The sequence below is a fragment of the Macaca thibetana genome, chromosome 3 (assembly GCF_024542745.1).
Source record: "Macaca thibetana thibetana isolate TM-01 chromosome 3, ASM2454274v1, whole genome shotgun sequence".
Classification (NCBI taxonomy): Eukaryota; Metazoa; Chordata; class Mammalia; order Primates; family Cercopithecidae; genus Macaca; species Macaca thibetana.
The window spans coordinates 109,002,032-109,026,169 of record NC_065580.1 but is presented as its reverse complement, the minus strand read 5'-3'; the positions used below and the strand labels follow the sequence as shown (position 1 = coordinate 109,026,169).

The 24,138-nt window shown below is 42.3% G+C and overlaps 2 protein-coding genes and 1 pseudogene across 3 annotated transcripts in view; 2 read left to right on the top strand and 1 right to left on the bottom strand.

Annotated features, from left to right (window-relative positions):
• The window catches only part of YAE1 (YAE1 maturation factor of ABCE1), a 967,894-nt gene that overhangs the window by 900,165 nt on the left and 43,591 nt on the right, over positions 1 to 24,138 (bottom strand). The gene's annotated exons all lie outside the window — the stretch shown is intronic.
• LOC126950135 (uncharacterized) lies at positions 1,688 to 2,523 on the top strand (annotated as a pseudogene). The gene has a single exon (XR_007724064.1). The product of XR_007724064.1 is annotated as an uncharacterized LOC126950135 (transcript).
• On the top strand, positions 2,458 to 3,417 carry LOC126950140 (protein FAM183BP). The gene has a single exon (XM_050783343.1). The coding sequence runs from the start codon at positions 2,769 to 2,771 to the stop codon at positions 3,174 to 3,176; it is 408 nt and encodes a 135-aa protein (XP_050639300.1). The 5' UTR covers positions 2,458 to 2,768; the 3' UTR covers positions 3,177 to 3,417.

The window sequence follows — 24,138 nt, the reverse complement described above, 5'->3', positions numbered from 1 at the left end:
GTTTTCTGAACTACGAATTAACATTTTTGTTCATTTAGGTGATTATAAGGAAGGTGTTACTTTTTTATTTCCCAATAAGTTTTCTTTCCTAGTTTAAAGATAACTCATAAGGAGCAAGAGATTTTCCAGTATGAAGAGAGGAATAATGCAGTGCGGTTTTCAAGGAGTCAGAAGGAGCGAGGAGACTCTATAAACCACATTCTTACTCTGAAGTACTTTAGAGTTTGAGAGAATAAGTAGTTTCTACTTGAGATAAAAAGCAATGTCCTTAAGAGAAATCCAAGTTACAATTAAAGCAAGGAAAGGCAAGGAACTGTCAATAAAGAAGCAGTCTATGGAAAAAGGGAAGTTTGCTAATCATGTAGCTGGACTTCCAAAGCATAACTGGAAGTTTTATGCAGCATGGGAGGAAAAGGGTGTTGGGCCAAGGGAGAAAATTCAGAATCTTATGGTGATACAAGCACGGGAGAGAATAGGGGACCAAAGGAGCTTATGATTCGAATGCTATTCAAAGAAACCCGGAACGTTCAGCAGAGAGGGTTGCTACTTCAGACAAAAAAGAGGGGAGGGTGCAGCAGCTCCCTTCATCATCTGATGGAGTTAGGCATCTCAGGTAGTGAGCAAGGAAGTCCAAATCTAGTCACTAGGTGCTCAGGAGTGGGCAGTCATCCTGCCAGCTTGGACCCTGTGTGTCTGGTTCCAGTGAAGATTAAGTCATCAAACCAAGGGAGCACAGGGACCAAGAGGTAAGCTGCAAAAACTACAGCTCTTCTCCAGACATCCCCTACAAGATGCTGTCCAGAGACACCGGGGGAGGCAATGGTGCTGGTCAGCGCTTTGTGCCATTTTGTGGCCTCTCCCACCTGCCCCCTCTTTTTGGTCCAAGTTCTTGTCCCGCCTGCTTACCCACCCACTGCCTGCCTATAGTCCTTCCCTCTCTGGTCTTTAGTGTCCTCACTGGTAAAATGAATATAACATCTCTAATCATGCATATTCATGTAGTGAGGTAGATAATGTGAAAGGACTTTGAACAATGTAGTAAGGGAAAGAGAGTAAGATACTGACTTCCTGTTTTCCCAATTCCTGCTTCAGAACTGCTCTCCTAGGCTCCAAGCCCCTACCTCTGTTAGCCCCTTGATCAATCTTTGTCTGTGGAGAGGCAAAACTACATGGTATCCCAAGAACAGGGACCAATATTACAGCCCCATTTCTTTTCTTTGCTATTTCCCTTGATCACTCTTTTTTTTTTTTTGAGACGGAGTCTCGCTCTGTGGCCCAGGGTGGAGTGCAGTGGCCGGATCTCAGCTCACTGCAAGCTCCGCCTCCCGGGTTCACGCCATTCTCCTGCCTCAGCCTCCCGAGTAGCTGGGACTACAGGCGCCGCCACCTCGCCCGGCTAGTTTTTTGTATTTTTTAGTAGAGACGGGGTTTCACCGTGTTAGCCAGGATGGTCTCGATCTCCTGACCTAGTGATCCGCCCGTCTCAGCCTCCCAAAGTGCTGGGATTACAGGCTTGAGCCACCGCGCCCGGCCCCCTTGATCACTCTTAAACCAAGAAACTGAGATCTTTTCTCTGGTTGGTGGGGCTTCCTCACTGGAACAAAGGGGAGTATGTACATTTCATAATAGAGTTCTGTGATGAAATGTCCTAAGGAGATACATGTACATTTCATAATAGGCATTCTGTGATGGAATGTTCTGAGGGGATAAAAGCTGGAATCGGTCTCAGCACATCTCAGTTACTCATTTTGATTCATTTGGACAAGTGAGTTACTACAGCGCTTATTTGGAAAAATGACTAGAAAGCTACCTCCAATCTCTCGGCCTCAACCCCAGGCTCCATTTCTTTCTGTTCCTTCCCGCTCTCGTCTTCCAGCCCTCCTTCCCCCCGTTACTCCTCAAACTTCCTGCCCTCAGCCTCCTCTCCAGAGCCGTCCATCTTGTTCGATTTTCTGCCCTACCCGTTTGCCCAAGCTGACTGATGTCTCCCCTTCCCAGTACCCTACCTCAAGGAACTTTCTGCCCAGCTCTTCCTCTGTTACTACCAGAGCGTCTGTGTGCCGCCCCCCTGTTCGTCAGGCACCCCTTTCCCAGTGCCCTCCTATCTTCCCCCCTCGCCCTCCTCATAGCCCTTCCTGCTAGTTTCCTGTACTCTAGTCCCCACTCCCTATCCAGCCACCCCCAACCAGACCTGACGACTTACAAATCTCACCCTGGAGAAATGATTTCCCTCATACTGGGGCAGTTCTCAGGAGGTTCAGAATTGCCAGGACTGTGGATTCCCAGCAACGACCTGGCAGACATGGGGAATCCAAGACCATGGCAAGCGAATATTCAGCCTGGCCTGCGCCTTTCCTCTCCTGCCTGGGCAGGCAGACTGCACAAGCGTCTGCATTTGAACTGGCTTCTCCGTGGAACTTGGTCTGTAACCACAGAGCAAACTGTAGAACCAGGAGCAGAGAAGGTAGGGGATTGAAAGGCATCGAATCTGTTCTCAAGGAGGGAGGTGATTGGCCAACGTGAGGTCCAGTTTTATGTTCATTATCTCCTGGGTTTGCCAGTTGATGGCAAGCCTTTTTCCTGGCAGTATCGAGAGGCAGTTCTAGTAAAGAGGCTGGATACCGAGAGGCCAGAGTGGTATCATACGAACGCTGTTGCCTGGAGATGGAGTGGGGCGCCGTTGCCTAGAGACTGCAGGAGGCCTGCGGCCGAGCGAGTGGTAAGAGGACGCCAAGAGAGCGCCGGACCCACCGAGCAGCTCCAAGGCCATGGCGGGACACCCGAAAGAGAGGGTGGTCACAGATGAGGTTCATCAGAACCAGATCTTGCGGGAGCTGTACCTCAAAGAGTTACGAACCCAGAAACTCTACACTCAGTACCACGTGAATCCCCTGCGCAAGGTTCACAGGATTACGAGGAAGCCCATGTCTTGGCATGATAACCTGGAGGAACCCGCAGACGCCAGGTTTCTGAATCTCATTCACCATGCTGCCCAGGGGCCAAGGAAGAAGTACCCGGAGGCACAAACTGAAAACCAGGAAATTGGGTGGGACTCAGAGCCCTTGGTCGACCCAGAACGCAGTGACCGTAGGATGAACCACTTCAGGGTCTACAATGACATCACTCTGTACAAAGCTAAAATGTGGAGCTTGGGAGAAGATGATCGCCACAAGTAGCATTTCAGCAATGGAGTCAGTTCCTGGATTTAATGTCCTAAATATCCGCTGCCTAGAAGAGTAAATATTACTTTAACCCCCCGTCCATAATTCATGGATAATGGCAAAAATTAGGAAGCATAAAAAAATGCGGAAGAAGGAAATAAAAATTGCCCATTATCTCACCATATGGAAGTGACTAATATTAGCATATTAAACCATTTGTTTTTAAAATTAATAATAAATTGCATATATTTATTGTGTACAATGTGATGTTTTGAAATATGTATATATGGTAGAATGGTTAAATCGAGTATCTCACATACTTATTTTGTGGTGAGAGGACTTAAAATCTATTCTCTTAGGGATTTTCAAGAATACAATACATTGTTATTAACTGTAGTCACTACAGTTAATCTTGACAGCTCTCTTGAACTTATTCCTCCAACTGAAATTTTGTATCCTTTAGCCAACATCGCCCCAATTCCTACCCCTAACCCCTGGTAATCACCATTCTAATCTCTAATTCTATGAGTTTGACTTTTTTAGATTTAGAAAATGTGGTATATTTACTTAATGGAATACAATTCGGCCTTAAGAAAGAAAGAAATCTCGTCATTTACAGCAACATGGAGGAACTTGAAGGACATTATGTTAAGTGAAATAAGCCAGGCACAGAAAGACAAATACCACATGATCTCACTTATATGGTGAATCTAAATATGCCAACATGTTTGCATACTTCTATATTTTTCTGTATATTTGAACTTATTGATCTTACATTTTGATTAATAAAAGATCGTAAGCATATATTTTCAGACAGGTGGAGAAAACGGACAGGAATATGATTCTACTTATGTGGCATGAACATATAAGATTTGATTATGCCTCTTATCCCAGTGTAATTACAAAATAGTGCCTTCTTTCACTCTCAAAAGTCTTAGTGGAAGCAAGTCTGAAGAAAGTTGGAGGAAAGGGTAGAGTTTTACAGGGAAGTTAAGGAAAGTTAAGATAAAGATAGTTGAGCAAAAATAGTAAACCATTATACTGTCAGTTTTGAAGCCACCAAAAGAAATTTAACTTAACATTTTAAATAATTAGTGCTAATTAATTATTTAACTTAAAATTTGGGGGCCAGGTACAGTGGCTCACGCCTGTAACCCCAGCACTTTGGGAAGCTGAGGTGGGCAGATCATGAGGTCAGGAGTTGGAGACCAGCCTGGCCAACATGATGAAACCCTGTCTTTACTAAAAATACAAAAATTAGCCAGGCATGATGGCGTGCACCTGTAATCCCAGCTACTCAGGAGGCTGAGGCAGGGGAATCGCTTGGACCCAGGAGGTGGAGGTTGCTGAGCTGAGATTGTGCCACTGCCCTCCCGCCTAGGCAACAGACTGAGACTCTGTCTCAAAAAATAAATAAAATAAAATTTGGGAAGGAGGAGAAAAGCAGGAGGGAGAAGTGTTAAGTGAGTTAAGTTCTCATCTTGGATGTTGCCCAAACAGGAACAATGGCACCACATAGAATGCAGTTCTATGGAACTGCTCTTATGGAAACTCCATGGCCACTTCACACTATCCCTTCACACTTTTGATTTGAGGACTAGAGTCTAGTTTATACCTAGACCATAGAACCTCCACTACAGTTACTGCAGAGTATTTCTACCCACAGATTGGCTAGAACATCCCATCATCCCAAGTGCTAATATTTTTCTGAGTTTTACCTAAGCAGTGTGTTTGCTTGATAAAAACTAGGTCACATATGGGTTCTCAGTTTCAAGAGAGTCTAGGAAATGCAGGGTTTTTTTTTTTTTTTTTTTAAGTTTGCTAGCTTCTGTAGTATGGGAAGGCAATAGAAGCTGTTGGAGTTTGCACTGAGTAAGCCAATTTGCAGGATTTTCCATAATCTACTGGCCTAAATAACACCTCTTGACAGTATTTTTAAAAGTAAATATTGTACATATATAAAATGAGAAATATACAGTAGAGCAGGTGTAAAATAAAAGGTAAAAGCTGCTTTTTATTACCCTTCTCTATTAGTTAGTCCCCACTCCCTATCCAGCCACCCCCAACCAGACCTGACAGCTTACAAATCTCACCCTGGAGAAATGGTTTCCCTCCTACTGGGGCAGTTCTCAGGCGGTTCAGAATTGCCGGGACTGTGGATTCCCAGCAACGACCTGGCAGACACGGGGAATCCAAGACCATGGCAAGTGTTCAGCATCATTTTCATTTTGAACTGGGCCTTAAAAATTAGGTGGCCGGCCGGGCGCGGTGGCTGACGCCTGGAATCCCAGCACTTTGGGAGGCCGAGGCAGGCGGATCACGAGGTCAGGAGACCGAGAACATCCTGGTTAACACGGTGAAACCCCGTCTCTATTTAATACAAAAAAAATTAGTCAGGTGTGGTGGTGGGTGCCTATAGTCCCAGCTACTCGGGAGGCTGAGGCAGGAGAATGGCGTGAACACGGGAGGCGGAGCTTGCAGTGAGCGGATATCACGCCACTGCACTCCAGCCTGGGTGGACAGAGCGAGACTCCATCTCAAAAAAAAAAAAAAAAAAAAAAAAAAAAAAAAAAAAAAAAAATTATTTAAAAATAGAAAAATAATGTTCATAGTACAGAATGTAGATATTATACCTATTTATAGAAAAGCTACATAATGTTAAAAATAACAACAATAGACAAATAAAAATCCTAATATGTTCTGACACAATCTTGAAGCTTATAGAAGGAAGTCTAAGGGGGTGAGTGCCCTCATCTTCCACAGGAAGAAGTAAGTAGATTTTGTTTTGCTTTATGAGGTTGAATGAAGATGACTTGGAATGTTCACTTTTAAGTATGTTACTTAAAATTGAAAGAAGATCAGTCTTAATAATTTTCAAATTACCACAGGGAGAAGAGTGAAATTACCTAAAAAAAAAATACAGGCCATGTAGCAAAGATACAAACTAAGAAAGCACACTTAAACAAAATGAGAGTGAAACTGTCTCCGGTAATAATACCTACAAATGGCATTTACTCATGTATTGAATCTCAAAATTAAACCCAATGAGTTCAGGTCTATATGAGATACAGTTAAAACAGTGCATCTATAATTATTAGTGTTGACAAGAGATACTCCTAAAGCAAGTGCAATCGAAATTTTAAATAAACAGATGGGCAAAATATGTCAGGGGAATCTTGCCAAAGAGTGTTACTTTGTCGATGAAAAGTGTCAAACTCTGTAAAATATTTGAAGAGGTTTATTCTGAGCCAAATATGAGTAACTATGGCCTGTGACACAACCCTCAGGAGATTCTGAGAACGTGTGCCCATGGTGGTTGAGGTGGAGCTTGGTTTTATACATTTTAGGGAGGCATGAGACATCAACCACATACATTTACGATATGCCAGATTACCCTATCTATTAGTTATCTATTGCTGTGCAATAAATTATTCCCAAATTTCACAGTTTAATATAACAAAGCACTCATTATGTCACAGTTCTCGGGGTCAGAAGTCTAGCTGCTGCTTAGTTGGTTGTCTCTGGCATGAGGTCTCTCAGAGGTTGCAGTCAAGCTGTTGACTGGAGCTTCAGTCTCATCTAAATGCTTGACAAAGGGAAAGTCTTCTTTCAAGCTCACTCATTTGGTTTTTGGCAGAATTTAGTCCATCACAGGCAGTGGATTGAGGGCCTGAGTTGTTCATAGGTGGTTTCCCGCAGGCCTCCCCCGGTTCCTTGCCACGGGGGTCTTGCATAGGACAGCTCACAATTTGGAAACCAGAGGCCCTCTGAGTGAGCGTGTGAGAGAAAAGGCAAGAAAAAAAACCACTCAAGGTGGAAGTCACAGTCTTTCTAAAACCTCATCTTGGAAGTGACATCCATCGCTTCTGCTGAATTCTGTTCGTTAGAGGCAAGCTAGTAAGTCCAGTCTACACTGAAGAGGAGGGGATTGCACAATGAGGTGAACACTAGGAGGTGGGGGTCTTTGGGGGCCATCTTAGAGACTGCCTCCTCTCCTGCCATGTCTCTTTCACCCAAAAGCAATCACTGTTAATAGTTTCTTATCATTCCTCTCAGGGAAAACCAAAAAGAATTGGATTTAAACCAATTATCCAAGATTAACCTGGATGTGTTCCAACAGTTACTGCTAAGATCTAAATGTCAACCATTCCTAAGTAGCATAAATGCCATCCTAGCCAAGTAGACCAGATGAGCATTGAAACTCACAGCTTGTATTCAAGTAAAAAAGGTAAATAGTACAGCAATGGTAACATGGTGAAAGTGCCCAAGTCTGTGTTTACATTTTCACAAATGAAAAAAAAGAAATCAACCATGGGACATACGGGCAATGCCTCTGAAGGAGTTTTTGAAAAATAAATTTGCTCAGGAAACATCTCCACCCCTGTCTCCACAAACTGACAGAGAAGCAGTGTTGCTACTCCATGATGCTGGTGTGCTATTAGTCCAATGTATAAATGACAGAGACCGATGTCTGCTAGGCCAGGTACCACACCTGGCCTCACTCAGTTATCACAGCCAACTTTGCAAAAGTGATATTAACTCCCCTTCAAGATGAAGAAACTGCTACTGAGATATAAGTGACCTACTGATATTCCAAGCCAAAGTTCTCTTGTTTCAATGCCTTTCTTCTGTCCACTTTACTCTCCAATGGCCGAGGTCTGTTTTGGCCTCTCTTCATTACTGATTTCCAAACTATTCCACAACTTGAATAGGCAGACACTTTCCCTTTATCTGGTTATTCAGAAGGAGAGGTTTCAGCTTTCATCTGCCAACCCCTCTCCAATGTGAACAAGGATTTTGGAAATAAGGACCACATGCTTCTCATCTGGTTCCAATCTATCTAGATATGTGATGCCTCACAACGTCTGTTTCTCTTACAAATGGTAGCAAATATTTAGAAATCATTCTTAAGCTATGTACACAGCAGCAGGACATCATGTCCTGGCTTTTGTCCTATTTGAATTTAAATTAAGAAAGCAACTAAAAATAAATGGAAGACTCAGCCATTTGGAGGATAAAGTCTACCACAAATAATACTTGTAGACAATGTTCAAACATAACCAATAAACCATGTAATTATGTTAGAGAGACTACTGGGAATTTGAAATGACTAGAAGCTGTTTGATTTTAAAATTTGAGCTATCACTGTCTTTAAAATCTAACGTGTTAAATAACACTTCAGGATTAAGCATTCATTTAACAAACATTTACTGAATTTAGTACTAGGCAGAAGAAACGAAAAAATCGCATCTTCGGGATTCTAGAAGTCTAGGAAATAGAGTAAGATGATCATATCAAAATAATTACAGTACTCTTAGGGGGCATTTATTCTAAAATTCTTATGTTTTCATGAGGGATTTCCACCAGACCACACTAGGCTTTTCTCTACCTCTCTCGCCTCCTCAGCCCTTCACTGGGGGTCAGTCACAGTGGATTATCTGATGAAGAGTTTGGAAGAGAAAAATGGGCTTGCTTCTTTGCCTCTCTTTCTCTCCCCTCACTCCATTCTTACTGTTAAGCTCTCTGCCACTCCACTTCCAGGTAAACAGCATAGTAAGGCAGGTTCTGACCATTTGGAGGGAGTGTAATTTAGACAGAAAAGTGTGGTACTAAGCCCCCAGGCCCACACACACGTGTGACCTTCCAGCGTGCAGTCTATCAGTAATGAAGCTGATATTTTCATTTCCGTCTGATGTCACTGAATGTACATCCAAGTTGTCTGGAGTTATCTTTAACAGATAGTGGTCTTCACCTCAGGCTCACTGAATCTCTGGAGGTATAGGAATTCAGTAATGTGTCTCTCTTCAAACTAAGCAAGGAAGAGTGATGTTACTTTATGTGCCCCTTAAAACTCTAAGAAAAAATACGATTTGTGCTAAGAATAATAAGTGCTGTAAGACACTAAAGAGAGCCTAGCTTTTCACAGTGGATGAGTAAGGACCTCACAGAGCAGATGTTATTGGGGCTAAATGTTGAAGCATCTGGAAGTATAAAGATAAGGAAGGCAAGAAAAAATACTCTAGAAAAGAATATGAAAAGTCACTGCATGAAAGCACATGTCACGGTAGGAAAATGGAAAATAATCTATGTGGGTTCAGGATATGGTGGGTTACAGGAGGTAGTGAAAGGAGATTGGCGCTGTGTTGCGAAGGGTCTTGTAGGGACAGCATTATTCAATTCCTGTACCTCCGGGGACCCAGGGAGCCTGAGATGGAGACCACTATTTGTTAGTTTTAAAGACAACCTCCAGATAACTGGGATGTACACGCAGCTCTGGGAACCACTATCTTTCAGGCTAAGGAGTTTGAGCTTCATCTCATCCATAACACAAGGTCATCAGAGGGAGCTGACCGTATCTGTAGAGGGATGCAGATGTGGTCAGTGTGGTGGCAACTGAGGAAACTGTTGTAGGAGTTCAGGCTGGAGAAAATGAAAGGCAAAATCGCAGCAGTTGGAAAGGAATGGAAAGAATGGGAATAGAGTCTAGGTATGTTTTTGAGAAAGGAGAGACAGGACTCTCGCCAGATGTATGGGTAAGGCGTGTGAGTGCTGAAGGAGGAGGCAGACATGAATGAGTGGAGGTAGGTGGTGCCATGTGGGGATATTTTGTCCCATAATCCTGCATCTCTCTCCATCTCTCCAGTCAGGCATCCTCATGGAAGAAAGAGTGGCTGATATCATCCGATCAGACCTGAGCAGTCACTCTTTGGACCAAGCTTCACTACTGGGTTAGGTTCCTGCATTGAACAGTGCTGCAGCTCTGCCCCATCTTCTCTGATACACTGTGCCTGGGTGAATAACACAGACCTGCCCTTTACTCTGTGGACTGGATAAAAGAGTCTCTGAGATTCAAGGGAGGAGAATAGGTGGATGAGGTCTTGTGTGGTCATCCAGGTCTAAGCTACAATGTCCATGTCAGCTTTTCAGCATTTGAAGTGTGGAATCAGTAGGGTAACATTTCATCCAAATTTGTCTGGGAAAGACCTGGCTAAAACATGACTTGGCTATCTCTTGTCCTAAATATATCTATTTTAAGGTTGTGCTATTAGTAGTTACATTAAAAGAAGCTGGGATGGATTTGGTAGAACTGCACTTTGTATTTCTGTTTCCTGCCATGATCTCAGCTGGGCATGGGTGATTTGCCTGTGCAGTGAGCATAGTTTTCATATTAACAAGTGAAAATAGTCAGAGATAACTTATTACTCTTTCCCCATATGTATACAGATGCAACATCGTTTACATCTCCTTTTTCATGACAACACATACTGCTTTCAGATAAAACAAAGTGTTCTCAGCTGCAAGCAGCCAGTGACAGCTTCCTCCTCCCTCCTCTGCAGTGGTGGAGAAGTATTTTATGTGGATGCCCGCGTACCAGTGGGCTGTGCCTTGGCCCACGTTTTGGGGTACAGGATGCACAAAGGCTTCCAGGTGACTAGTCATCAAAGTAAATAGGCAATGTGGAACATACGCAGAGGAAATAGAGGTTGAGTAGTCTTGCTGGAGAACACATAGAATAAAGTCTGTGTGGTTTTGCACAGTGATTTTATTTTTATTATTTAATAGTATTTGTTTAATTTAAAACATTTACATCAGTAGCTTAAAATATTGAAGGTACATATTTAATGAAAAATTAAGTACTGAATTTTCAACTACTGAAGAAGAGTCAACTTCTTACTTCTTGCCAATTTCTTGCCTCTAAGCTCCAGATTCATATTTTTGCCTGCTCGCTGATAACAGTTCTCGGCCTTGTATATATTTTCCTTTACTGGCTGGCACAATGTTAAGCTTTGTAAGTAGAGACCCCTGGAGAGACATTGCAGGAGGAAGGGGTTTCTTTCCTGGTTCCAGTATGACACAACCACTTCTGGATGGGGCACTTTTTTTCTGTTTCTTCACTGCTAGGTTCCTACAGATGCAGCTTTCTCTTGCATTTGCCATGAGCTTTCTGCATCCCTCAACTCAAGCAGTGGCATTGCAGTCAGGAGCCCTTGAGAGTGTGGCCTCGCTGCTCCCTGTACCTCTTCCTAAGTCCCAACCATGCACACATGTGTGGTCACATGGGGATGGTCATCTAGTGAGTTGCCTGCCTGACCTTTATCCCACCCAGCCAGCCACGGAGCCCAACCCAAGCCTTATACATAGTGCAGTAGATTCCCACACAAGGTGGTCATTTCAGCTCCCAGTTCCAGCAGCAACTTCAGCAGTGCCCTGCTTCCCTCAGGGTGCCTGATATCCTCTGTGTGCCCCCCATCCGCCTTGGCTCACCTTTGACCTGGAGGGTTGACTCTGTGCCCCCCCCGCCAAAATTGAAACACGACATGCCCCAGGCCTCGCTTCTGTGGTGGCACCCAAAATCTGCCCACCAGCCCACCAGCCTTGGCTCATCTGCACAAAAATGGTTGTTCTTGCTTGCCTGGCCACCGTGGGCCAGCTCTGGCCTGGGCAACCTAACAACCTCTCCACTGTCCACACCCCCGTCAATGAATTCTGAACCTACCCTTGGGGAGGGGACCCCCAAGTTTGTTCTTTTTTATATATTTTCCTCAGCACTTTAGATTTCCCTTTGGATCTTCATAGTTACTGTCCTACCATAGCTTATTCATTCTTTGTATTAAATTATGAGTAGGCAAACTTTTTCTGTAAAGGGCCAAATAGTAAATATTTTGGACTCTGTGGGCCATACAGCTGTGTCATGACTACCCACCTCTGCTGTTGTAACACAAAAACAGCCATAGACAATATGCAAGTGAATGGGTGTGGCTGTGTTGCAGTCACACTTTATTTATAAAAGCAGGTCCGATTTTGACCTGTGGACACAGTTTGCTTACCCTTGTATAACATTCCTTTTATTTAAGCTACTGGGTGTTTTTTGCTTCCTGATTGATCTAGACTGATACAAATTCAACATCAAAAACTGAAGCAGAAGTGATCAGTGAATGCCCTGCTCAAACCTTCTCCCTTTATGTGCTAGCTGGTACATATGTATTTGTCAGTAGACTGCTATTCACAGCTGTTCTAACTCACTTTGCCACACCTCTAAGGCCAGGAGTACTTAGGGCACTACCCTCAGGAGCATTGCCTAGCCAATAATTAAAAGGAAAAGAGGGGTATCAATGCCCCAGCTCCGTGGCCCCTTGCCTGGCATAGTGTGTTTTACAGGGATACCTAGAGCTTCCTACAAGGTTAAGCCCACCATGTTAGCTGGCTTAGGAACAGCTTGTTACTGGCTGCCTTCACTTCTAATGTCATCTTCCCACTCTCCTGATGGTTTCCTGAACCTCTGAATGAACTATGTGCACTCAATCCTAGCCTCAGTGTCTGTTTCTCAAGGAAATTCAACTAAGAAAGGGATAAGTTATTTTTCTTTTGCTGTACTAATATAAATACAAATTTTTATGCAGTGCAGTCATGGTAAAAAAAAAATTCTTACTAAATTAAGAAACTTGCAGAGCATGTAATTCACAATTGCTTTCAAACATGTTGCAATCAAAATAACATCTCTACTTGTGAAAATTTTTTTATAAACCAGTATAATTGAACTGTATTGTATGTGTGTGTGTAAGCTGAGAGTGAAAACTAAAAACCCTAATGAAAAGGCAATACAGATTTTTATCCTTTGCTGCCCATCATCAACTGAAGTTTAGAAATGTTTGAGCCTTTGAAGAATTACTTTATACATCAAATTAAGTAGTGTCTTGCAAACGGTATTGAACGTTTGTGTGATTAAGTAATCTAAAATCTATCTGCATTTTGTTCCAAATATTTAACAAATGTAGCCCCCCCAAATCTCAGCATTTGAAGTTTTTTTTAAAAAAACTGCAGTTTGAAAACAATACTTGCAGACAAAAAACTGTTGAAATGTTTCCTTAATAAAGCAATAGAGAAACTGAAAAAAACTAAACAATGAAAGCTCAAAAGGAGTGTAATATTTCATTTTGAAATTCTATGATTATATTTTGCAATACCTTGCTTTGTAGATAAAATATACTAATTTTACATAATCTGAATTTGAATTTCTTTTAAAGGAATCATAGGTACATATTATTTAAAGAGTTTATCTTTTAAATTAATTTTGACAGATAACAAAAGGAAAAACTAAATTAAACTACATCAAAATTAAGAACCTCTATACATCAAAGGACACAACAGAGTAAAAAGGCAACTCACAGAATGGGAGAAAATATTCACAAATTATGTTTCTAATTAAGGGTTAATATCCAGAATACATAAAGAACTTCTATAATTCAACAACAATCACAACAAAAACTCAGTTGAAAAATGGAACAAATTGAGTAGACATTTCTTCAAACGACATACAAATGCCCAATAAGCACAGTAAATGATTCTCTTTTAGTGCCTATTAAGACAGCATTTTCTCAATTCCAATATACATTATGGTGTACAGAGAAGAGTCAAGTGAACATATAAATAATTTTAAATCTACTAACCATAAAATGCACACTTAAAAAAGTTTCGGAAAAAAATCAAATCATTTTAAAGAATAAGTTTTTTAGAAAAATATTAGTGACAGAGAACAGATGTGGCTGAGAAGCAGATTACAGTAAGTGAATATGTACTAACAATCATCAATTTGCTTACATTATTTGAGCATTAAATGCTCAAATAACCAATATAAAAAAGATTTCAAAAAATGTTATTTCATGTACATAAGACTTATTTTTATTTTTTAGAAAGGGGATTTATTTGTTAAAATAGCTTTTAGAGAACTATTTTATAAACCTATCATCATAAAACTATTTGAGGGTCAATGAATATTTCAATTTATATACCCCATTTAATTTAGCAAACTTCTTCGGTCTCAAAAGCATTCTTGTTTCGATGATAAATGATAGGCTTAGCTATTTATGAAATTGGCATACTCCTTATTTAGTTATTGATCCTTGGCCTCTCCGGAGGGAATGCTGGAGAAAGAAAGGGTGAGGAGTGGGTTGTGAATTCTGCCTTGCTGGTGCCTGGCCAAGTGAGGACACTGGCAAAAACCAGCACTTGAGGATCAGCGTACTTCAAGGGAGGCCCACTTCTCACTGTGCAGTGAGTGGTGGAGGTTGATGGGTGGCTGCGGCTGTGATGAGATTATTGGGAAATGAGATTCTCTTAGTTCCACTTAAGAATGCCTTCAAAACAAGGCAGAGCTTCCAACAGGCCTTCAGGCGGTTGTGGGGAGAATGTTGTTTTGCTATCACAGCTTGTTTTCCCCTTTAATCTGTTTCTCAGCCACGAGAGCACACAGGGACATTGAACTACAAAAAGCAGCTACAATACACATCCGCCTTGGAGCTCAAGTGTGTGACATTCAGGGCTTTCGGCTCATTAGTGTTGCACAGAGGCAGGTGGCCCTGGGTCTGTATCCCCAGACTGTGTCTGCAGAGCCAAGAAAGGAGCCATGGGGAGACTCACTTCTTGGCTTCATTTGGCTTGTGCAGTCTTGGATTTACGTCCTCCTTCTCTTCATGTATCCGCTTGACTTGGGATTGCTGATTATTTAACCCTTTAGTGTGTTCAAAATTTCATGACTCAAACTGTGGTTTCACCATGGGTGATGGAATTTATTTTATCAAGAAATAGATGAAGAAGCCTAGGGCCTTATTATACAAGGACTATGTCATTCTGAGTTAAGGTGCATTCTGATCAATTGTATTCTCATAGGTTAAATATTTTAACTTTCTTCCTTAGATGCCTCTGTGGGAGCATTGTAGTCTTACGCAGTTGAACTCAGAAGTGGTCCTATGACTTGCACTAACCAATGAAATAAGGGCAGATGCAATGCATGTTACTCACAGAGGAGCTTTCAGAGTCAGCATGTGATTCTCCGTGTCTCATTTCTCTCTGCCCCAGCAACTGGCAATATTGCAGGTAGAGGCTGCTTCACTAGCTGGTCCAAAAATGAAGATGGCATGCAACAGAAGCAGCTCACAAAAGACATACAATGTGAGTGAAAAATAACCTTTAACTTGCAAGTCCCTAAGATGTGCAGTGTAGCTTAGCCTATCCTGACTCATGTGTAATTATTATAAAGTCAAAGTCTAGAAGTAAAATATAGGTGTTCCTGGACACTTTGCTTATGGGAATCAGGGCTGCTCAAAGAGGCAGGGAAGAGGAGAAAAACCACAATTAAAGTCAAGCCAGGCTGAAGCGCAACAATGTAGTCCCAGTCTGGGTCAGATGATGGGGTAATGGGAAGATGTTTCCTGGGTAAAATTACCTCATTTAGATATGAAGACGTGCAGAAGTGGGTAGAATGTGTTTGTGAAATAGATGTTCTCAGATGGACTGAGAACTTGTTCTACATGTATATTTCATACTGGAGAGAACCCCAGAAGGTAAATTATGGATGATTATGTTAGGAAAAGAAATGTTTAATTCCAAAAGCAAAAATAAAAGAAGTAGAGAGCAGTCTGGTCCAGTATCCAGCGTTAGCCTTACATTTGCTAGAAAGAAAGTAGGACCAGCTGACAAGCTGGCTAAATTTTAAACTCAGCTGGGACTGCTTGAAGAGAGCAGGAAACAACAGAAGGAATCTGGGCTCTAGAAACACATCCCAATATCATAAGAAAGGAGTTGTCAGAAGGACAGCTTTCTCCTGCTGCAGAAGGCACACAAGATATTCCAAAACTAGCATTTAAGAATCTGATGCCTTGCGTTGCTGTTTCTGACATCACAACTCCCCCTGGAGTAATGAAGGTCTCAGTGTGGTGACCCAAATGGGTAAGGATAAGGAGTGTAGGGAGACACAAGACACACTTTAGCTAATGCTTTATGACCCTGGCCTTCCTCATCTCTATTAGCAAAGTGGCACTTCAATTTCTGTTCTGCTACTCTCCCTTGTGGGTATGATTTTGGCAAATGGTGTTTGTACGGGGAAAGAGAGGATGTGACTAGTAGGGCAGATTTGGGAAATCCTATGGCTGGTCCTTTAACTCAGAATGGACATTTGCAGTCACGTGTTGCTTAACAACAAGAATACGTTCTGAGAAATGCGTTGTTAGGCAATTTTGGCATTGTGCAAGCATCCTAGACTGCACTTACACAGACCTAGATGTTGTAGCCTACTACACACCTGGGTACATGGTATGGCCTATTGCTCCCAGGCTACAAACCTGCACAATGTATTACTGTACTGAATATTGTAGGCAACTGTTAACACAATAGCATTTGTGTATCTAAGCATATGTACACATAGAAAAAGTGAAGTAAAAATTAAGCACAAAAGATAAAAATGGTACGCCTGTATAGGGCACTTACCACGAATAGAGCTTGCAGGACTGGAAGTGCATTTAGGCTACACTAAATTGATAAAAATATATTTATCTTTCTTCACTAATAAATTAACCTTAACTTACTGTAACTTTCTTAGTTTATAAACTTTAATTTTTTTTTTTTTTTTGAGATGGAGTCTTGCTCTGTCACCAGGCTGGAGTGCAGGGGTGTGATCTCGGCTCACTGCAACCTCTGCCTCCTGGGTTCAAGTGATTCTCCTACCTCAGCCTCCCGAGTAGCTGGGATACAGGCGCCTGCCACCACAACCAGCTAATTTTTGTATTTTTAGTAGAGAGGGGGTTTCACCATGTTAGCCAGGTTGGTCTTGATCTCTTGATCTCGTAATCCACCCGCCTCAGCCTCCCAAAGTGCTGGGATTACAGGCGTGAGCCACTGTGCCAGGCCAACCTTAATTTTTTGATTCTTGACTCTTTTGTAATAACTCGTAGTTTAAAACACGAACACATTGGAAAGTTCTACAAAAATATTTTCTTTATAGCTATCTTTTAAGCTTTTTTCTATTAAAATATTTTTGCCTTTTAAACTTTTAAAATTAAATATGAAGGTCCACACACATTAACCTAGGCCTACCCAGGGTCAGGATCAAGTCATCATCAGGTAATAGGAAGTTTTCAGCTCCATTATAATCTTATGGGACCACTGTCCTAGATGCAGTCCGTTGTTGACTGAAATGTTGTTTTGCAGTGCATGACTGCAATTGAATCAACCTCAACCAGTGAGAGGATTCGAGGGGTGAGCAGGAGTGACGGGTGTGTCTTAAAGGCAACTTTCAAAGAAATGAGCACATCACTAGGGAGATCCAGGGTGTGGCTGGAATAAACTGAGAACTGTTCGGGACAGTTTGTGGCAGGCGTGATAGGATCCACAGACAGCACAGGAAAAGCTTGAGCAGCCTAAAGGGAGTGTGTGAGCTCTGCCTGAGGCCCTGCCCAGCAACGTGGGTTAAGATGAGCTGGCACCCAATGAAGAAGTGGGAGTGATGGATGAGCTTCAAAAAGGCAATGCTCCTGCTTTGTGGGAAGATGTGAATCGCTGATAATTTGAAACAAAAAATGGTGAGTTCTGCTTTCTCTTCGCCTGTGACTAATGCTCTCATACATATACATGTGTGTGCACATGGCCACACCTGTGCACACACAGAGACACACAAAACCAAGGACTGACGTGACAAACATGACAAAGCTGGCAATGGTGAGCAGGTTGGTTTTGAGATGACAGGACCTGGGGAGGGTAAATGCACCAGAAAAGCTGATGGTTGGCCCATCAAGGTTAAGATATGGGGCTATGCTAGAAGAGTTGGAAGATTAGGAAAAGCTTGGGGGACAGGATTTTGGAGGTAGGGAAGAGCATTATGCCCTGCCCCTCTGCCCTGTCAGTCCCCTGGGATTGTTGGAAGCATCCTTCTGCTTTCAAAGGTCTGCACCTGCACGTCTTGCAGGGGACTTCCCCATGCTCTCAGAGTTGCCTTCTCTGCAGGAGCTCAGAGTTCCAGGTGACTGGGAGCTGGTGCCCTACCTGATGGCCCTTTATGGATGACTGGTGGGTGTGGGTGTGGAGTTGGGAAGATGACTGCCTGCTCCCTCCCTCAGGTCCAGGCATCTCTGAGGCTCATTTATACTCCAGAGTTCACCTGAGGGGTCAGGCTGCAGCCATCCTCCCCAGGAATCTGCCCGAAAGCTCACCCTTGGTTGCCTTCTTCCCCTTTGCCTCCCATTCCCCACCCTCACTTCCCCTACTGGTTTATTTCCTTTTTATTTCCGAAAGCATTTTCTTAATAAATCACGTGCACCCAATTCTTCATCTCAGAGTGTTCTCTTGGGGAATCTGTCTCAAGGCAATCGAGGATTTGCTTCTCGATGGGGTTTGTTTTGTGAGAGATGAAATCTGCAAGAGCTCATGCTGCTCGAACAAAGTGATGTCAAGCTGTAGGGCGCACCAGGCACTGGAGTGCAGGAGGAAGTGGTTATGTTTCCAGAGGGTCACCCAGTGATGAAGCTGGAGGAGGGCACACCTAGGTACCTGAAAGTAGTCTAACTGCCACACACAAAAAACCAGCGCTGGGCACATTTAGGGTGAGGGAGCTGAGGGAAACTGCTGCCGTTGGGTGCCGAGGCCAAGCCGATGTGGATGGCGATGGAGATGTGTGTGGCTCCCTCACATTTCCACCCAAGCGTGCCAGCGCGTGGAAGCAGACACTTCTCCCTGAGTCTGCCCAAAGATGGGAACACCAGCGCCTGTGGAAATAGAAGTGGCGTCAGTAAGAGGTGAGCAAAGACCTTAGGATGGGACGGAGTTTGAGTGAGGAAGCTAGGAGCTTCCACGGATATAACAGCTCACTTCAATGGAATATTTACCTCAATGTGATGGAGTTTTAAAACAGGAGTAAATAGAATAGCAGAAAAAGACAAGATCAATGTCCAGTTATCCACTGCTGAGAAGGAATGGGTATGTATAAAGGGAAATGGGATTTGCTTTTAAAAATTCATTTGATGTCTTTGCATACATCTGTTTTGTCACACACCTGATACTACTCTCATTCCCTGTTTGAAGGGTAGAAGATACTAAATTGCAAACAGCCTGCCTCCCTCAGCTCCCTTTATAACTTCAGTTAGAAGCCCTTATGATAGAAGCCCTGTTGCAGTGGGCTGCAGAGACTTCTCTAAAATGCACCAAAAGTATGGGTAAGTCTTCTTACCCATCAGTCTCTTTTAATTTCCTAGTAAAGGAAAATGCTTCTGGAGGTGTTCAGCACTCTGTTTTAGCTGGGTGCATGGGTACACAGGTGAGGATGGCTGCAGTGGTGGAGGGCGTGCATATAGCTTGCATCATGAGCTTTCAGCCACAGGGCTCACCTCCATCCACTAGGCTGTGGGACCAACTCCCCAGATCACACGAATGAGGCCCAAAAGCTCTAGGGTCAGCTGTGCATGAACACAAAGACCATCAGCTTTTGGGTTGGTCCCTGTTCTGGTCCCTGTGAGTAGGGACTGCAGTTGCTGGGAATCAGTCCTTTCATCTTCTGTTTTCAGGCTAAGGAAGTGAACTCCTGACTACTCAAAGAAACTGGTTGGACTAAATCATCCCTGCCTGGAAGCCCTGCTATTGTTCCTTTAGTTCCAAAGCATGAGTTCCCGTGGCTGTTAATCTCACTATGCCGTCATCTCTGTCATGCTCCACATGACTTTGCTGTTGACCCATTTATAAGTCACGGAGCTGGTTTCCTCTCTGTTCCCATTGCCATTTCCAAACATTAGACATGGGCAGTTTTAAAAAAATAAAGCAAAACAAAATTCAGCTCTTTGTTGGCTCACACCATACCCTTGACCTGATCTCATGCTCAGTCTTCCCCATTGATTAAATATTTTGAAACCTGCTTGCTAACCTTCCTCTCTGTCCCAAGTCCCACATCCTGAGTGACTCCAACATCTATTGAAACAACTCATTTAACACTTAGGTTCACTGTTCTTTGATCACTCCATTTCTAATGACCTTCCCCTCCACACTTCCCAAGCTTCCATCTCCAAAAATTATGGTGTTGGATTGAACATGGGCCATAAATAATTCCACTCCTCTTTTCTAATTAAGTTCTGAGCCAATTATAAGATAAAGAAAGAGCAAGATAGATGGAAATGAATTTCTCAACATTATACAGATACTGAATTATCCATGCAGCCAACAATAAGCTTCCCGATAGTGAGCCCTAGAATTAAATGCACCTGCCAGGCTGAATGGGTGTAGGCTTCTCCAGGAGAAAGTCAGAGAAGCAGATCAGAATGCGCTTCCTGGGGCAGTGCAAGGGAGAACAGAACTGGGTACTCATGAATAACTTCTACCAGCTTACCAATCAGAGAAGCTGTTCATCTCACAGAGTAGAGGTGAATGAAGGACACAGAGAACCACTCCAAATAAAGGCAGTGCCAGGAGTGGAGGATGAGTGATCCTTCCCGCTGCAGCTTGGGCTGTGTTATCATCCAAACTTCCTTTACCTCCAAATCATTCATTCAAGGCTCCTACTCCTGGCTGACCACCCTCCACCCTCGTTGGAAATTCTGGTCTTGTGACACTCTTTTGTTCCTCTCCCTTCTATCATAATGGGGATTTATTTTTAAGCTCTTGCTAATATTCTCTACTACTTTGATCCTCAATATTTTCTTCATATGTCCAGCAGAACTGCAACTCTCCAAGTTTCTTTTTTTCTACACTTACATAGAAATGGCCAAATGTACTAGTCCATTCTCATGCTGCTATAAAGGACTGCCCAAGACTGGGTAATTTATAAAAGAAAGAGGTTTAATTGACTCACAGTTCCACATGGCTGGGGAGGCCTTAGGAAAATTATGATCATGGCTGAAGGGTAAACAAACACATTCTTCTTTACATGATGGCAGGAAGGAGAAGTGCTGAGCAAAAAGGGGAGAAAATCTTGTGAGAACTCACTCACTATTACAAGAACAGCAGCAAGAGGGTAACTGCCCCTATAATTCAATAATAACTTCCCACCTGATCCTTCCCATGACACATGGGGATTACGGGAACTATAATTCAAGATGGCATTTGGGTGGGGACACATCCAAACCATATCACCAAATATTCCCAGAGAAAGAAACAGAAAGACACACAACAGAGCAGATTGATGTCACTTAAAATACAGAACTGAAAGAGAGAGAGACACAAAAAACCCTTCAAAAAAACAATGAATCCAGGAGCTGGTGTTTTGAAAAGATCAACAAAGTTGGTAGACCGCTAACTGACCAAGAGAGAAGAATCAAATAGATGCAATAAAAAATGTCAAAGGGGATATCACCAGCGATCCCACAGAAATACAAACTACCATTGGAGAATACTATAAACACCTCTATGCAAATAAACTAGAAAATTTAGAAGAAATGGATAAATTTCTGGACAAAGACTAAACCAGGAAGAAGTTGAATCTCTGAATAGACCAATAATAGGCTCTGAAATTGAGGTAATAATTAAGAGCCTAACAACCAAAAAAAGCCCAGGACCAGATGGATTTACAGCCAAATTCTACCAGAGGTACAAAGAAGCGCTGGTACCATTCCTTCTGAAATTATTCCAATCAATAAAAAAAGAGAGAATCATCCTTAACTCATTTATTAGGCCAGCATTATCCTGATACCAAAGCCTGGCAGAGACACGGCAAACAAAGAACATTTTATACCAATACCCTTGATGAACGTCGATGCAAAAATCCTCAATAAAATACTGGAAAACCAAATCCAGCAGCACATCAAAAAGCTTATCCACCATGATCAAGTCAGCTTCATCCCTGGGATGCAAGACTGATTTAACATACCCAAATCAATAAACATAATCCATCACATAAACAGAACCAATGACAAGAACCACATGATTATCTCAATAGATGCAGAAAAGGCCTTCAACAAAATTCAACAGCACTTCATGCTAAAAACTCTCAATAAACTAGGTATTGATGGAATGTATCTCAAAATAATAAGAGCTATTTATGACAAACCCACAGCCAATATCATACTGAATGGGCAAAAACTGGAAGCATTCCCTTTGAAAACTGGCACAAGACAAGGATGCCCTCTCTCACCACTCCTATTCAAGATAGTGTTGGAAGTTCTGGCCAGGGCAATCAGGCAAGAGAAAGAAATAAAGGGTATTCAATTAGGAAAAAAGGGAGTCAAATTGTCCTTGTTTGCAGATGACATGATTGTGTATTTAGAAAACCTCATCGTCCCAAACTAAAATCTCCTTAAGCTGATAAGCAACTTCAGCGAAGTCTCAGGATACAAAATCAATGTGCAAAAATCACAAGCGTTCCTATACACCAAGAACAGACAGAGAGCCCAATCATGAGTGAACTCCCATTCACAATTGCTACAAATAGAATAAAATACCTAGGGTTCCTACTTACAAGGGTTGTGAAGGACCTCTTCAAGGAGAACTACAAACCAGTGCTCAACAAAATAAAAGAGGACACAAACAAATGAAAGAACATTCCGTGCTCATGGATAGGAAGAATCAATATCGTGAAAATGGCCTTACTGCCCAAGGTAATTTATAGATTCAATGCCATCCCCATCAAGCTACCAATGACTTTCTTCACAGAATTAGAAAAAACTACTTTAAAGTTCATATAGAACCAAAAAAGAGCCAGTATAGCCAAGACAATCCTGAGCAAAAAGAACAAAGCTGGAGGCATCACGCTACCTGACTTCAAACTATACTACAAGGCTACAGTAACAAAAACAGCATGGTACTGGTACCAAAACAGATATATAGACCAATGGAACAGAACAGAGGCCTCAGAAATAACACCACACATCTAAAACTATCTGATTTTTGACAAATCTGACAAAAATATGACATGGGAAAAGGATTCCCTATTTAACAAATGGTGCTGGGAAAACTGGGTAGCCATATGTAGAAAGCCATTCAGGACATAGGCATGGGCAAGGACTTCACGACTAAAGCACCAGCAGCAAAAGCCAAAAAAGACAAATGAGATCTAATTAAACTAAAGAGCTTCTGCATGGCAAAAGAAACTACCGTCAGAGTGAACAGGCAACCTACAGAATGGGAGAAAATTATTACAATCTACCCATCTGACAAAGGGCTAATACCCAGAATCTACAAAGAACTTAAACAAATTTACAAGAAGAAAACAAACAACCCCATCAAAAAGTGGGCAAAGGATATGAAGAGACACTTCTCAAAAGAAGATATTTATGCAGCCAACAGACAAATGAAAAAATGCTCATCCTCACTGGTCATCAGAGAAATGCAAATCAAAACCACCATGAGATACCATCTGACACCAGTTAGAATGGCAATTATTAAAAAGTCGTGAAACAACAGATGCTGGAGAGGATGTGGAGAAATAGGAATGCTTTTACACTGCTGGTGGGAGTGTAAATTAGTTCAATCACTGTGGTAGACAGTGTGGCGATTCCTCAAGTATCTAGAACAAAAATACCATTTGACCCATCCATCCCATTACTGGGTATATACCCAAAGGATTATAAATCATGCTACTATAAAGACACATGCACACATATGTTTATTACAGCACTATTCACAATAGCAAAGGGTGAACCAACCCAAATGTCCACCAATGATAGACTGGATTAAGAAAACGTGGCACATATACACCATGGAATACTATGCAGCCATAAAAAGGATGAGTTCATGTCCTTTGTAGGGACATGGATGAAGCTGGAAACCATCATTCTGAGCAAACTCTCGCAAGGACAGAAAACCAAACACCACATGTTCTCACTCATAGGTGGGAATTGAACAATGAGAACACTTGGACACAGGGCAGGGAACATCACACACCAGGGCCTGTTGAAGGGTGGGGGTCTGGGGGAGGCAGGGCATTAGGAGAAATACCTAATGTAAATGATGAGTTGATGTAAACTCATCATTTACATGCAAATCAACATGACACATGTATACCTATGTAACAAACCTGCACGTTGTGCACATGTACCCTGAACTTAAAGTATGATAATAATAAAAAAACCATGATCAGCCTCAAATAAGCCCTCAACACTGATCAGCAGAACTATTAAACTTCTCTGAGCAATTCATCCTCCAACTCTCAACAACGACTACTTCAAATCATGTCCCATCTTTCCTTGAAGATTTTTTTGTTTTCAGCAGATGGGCCCATTTCCTATTTTAC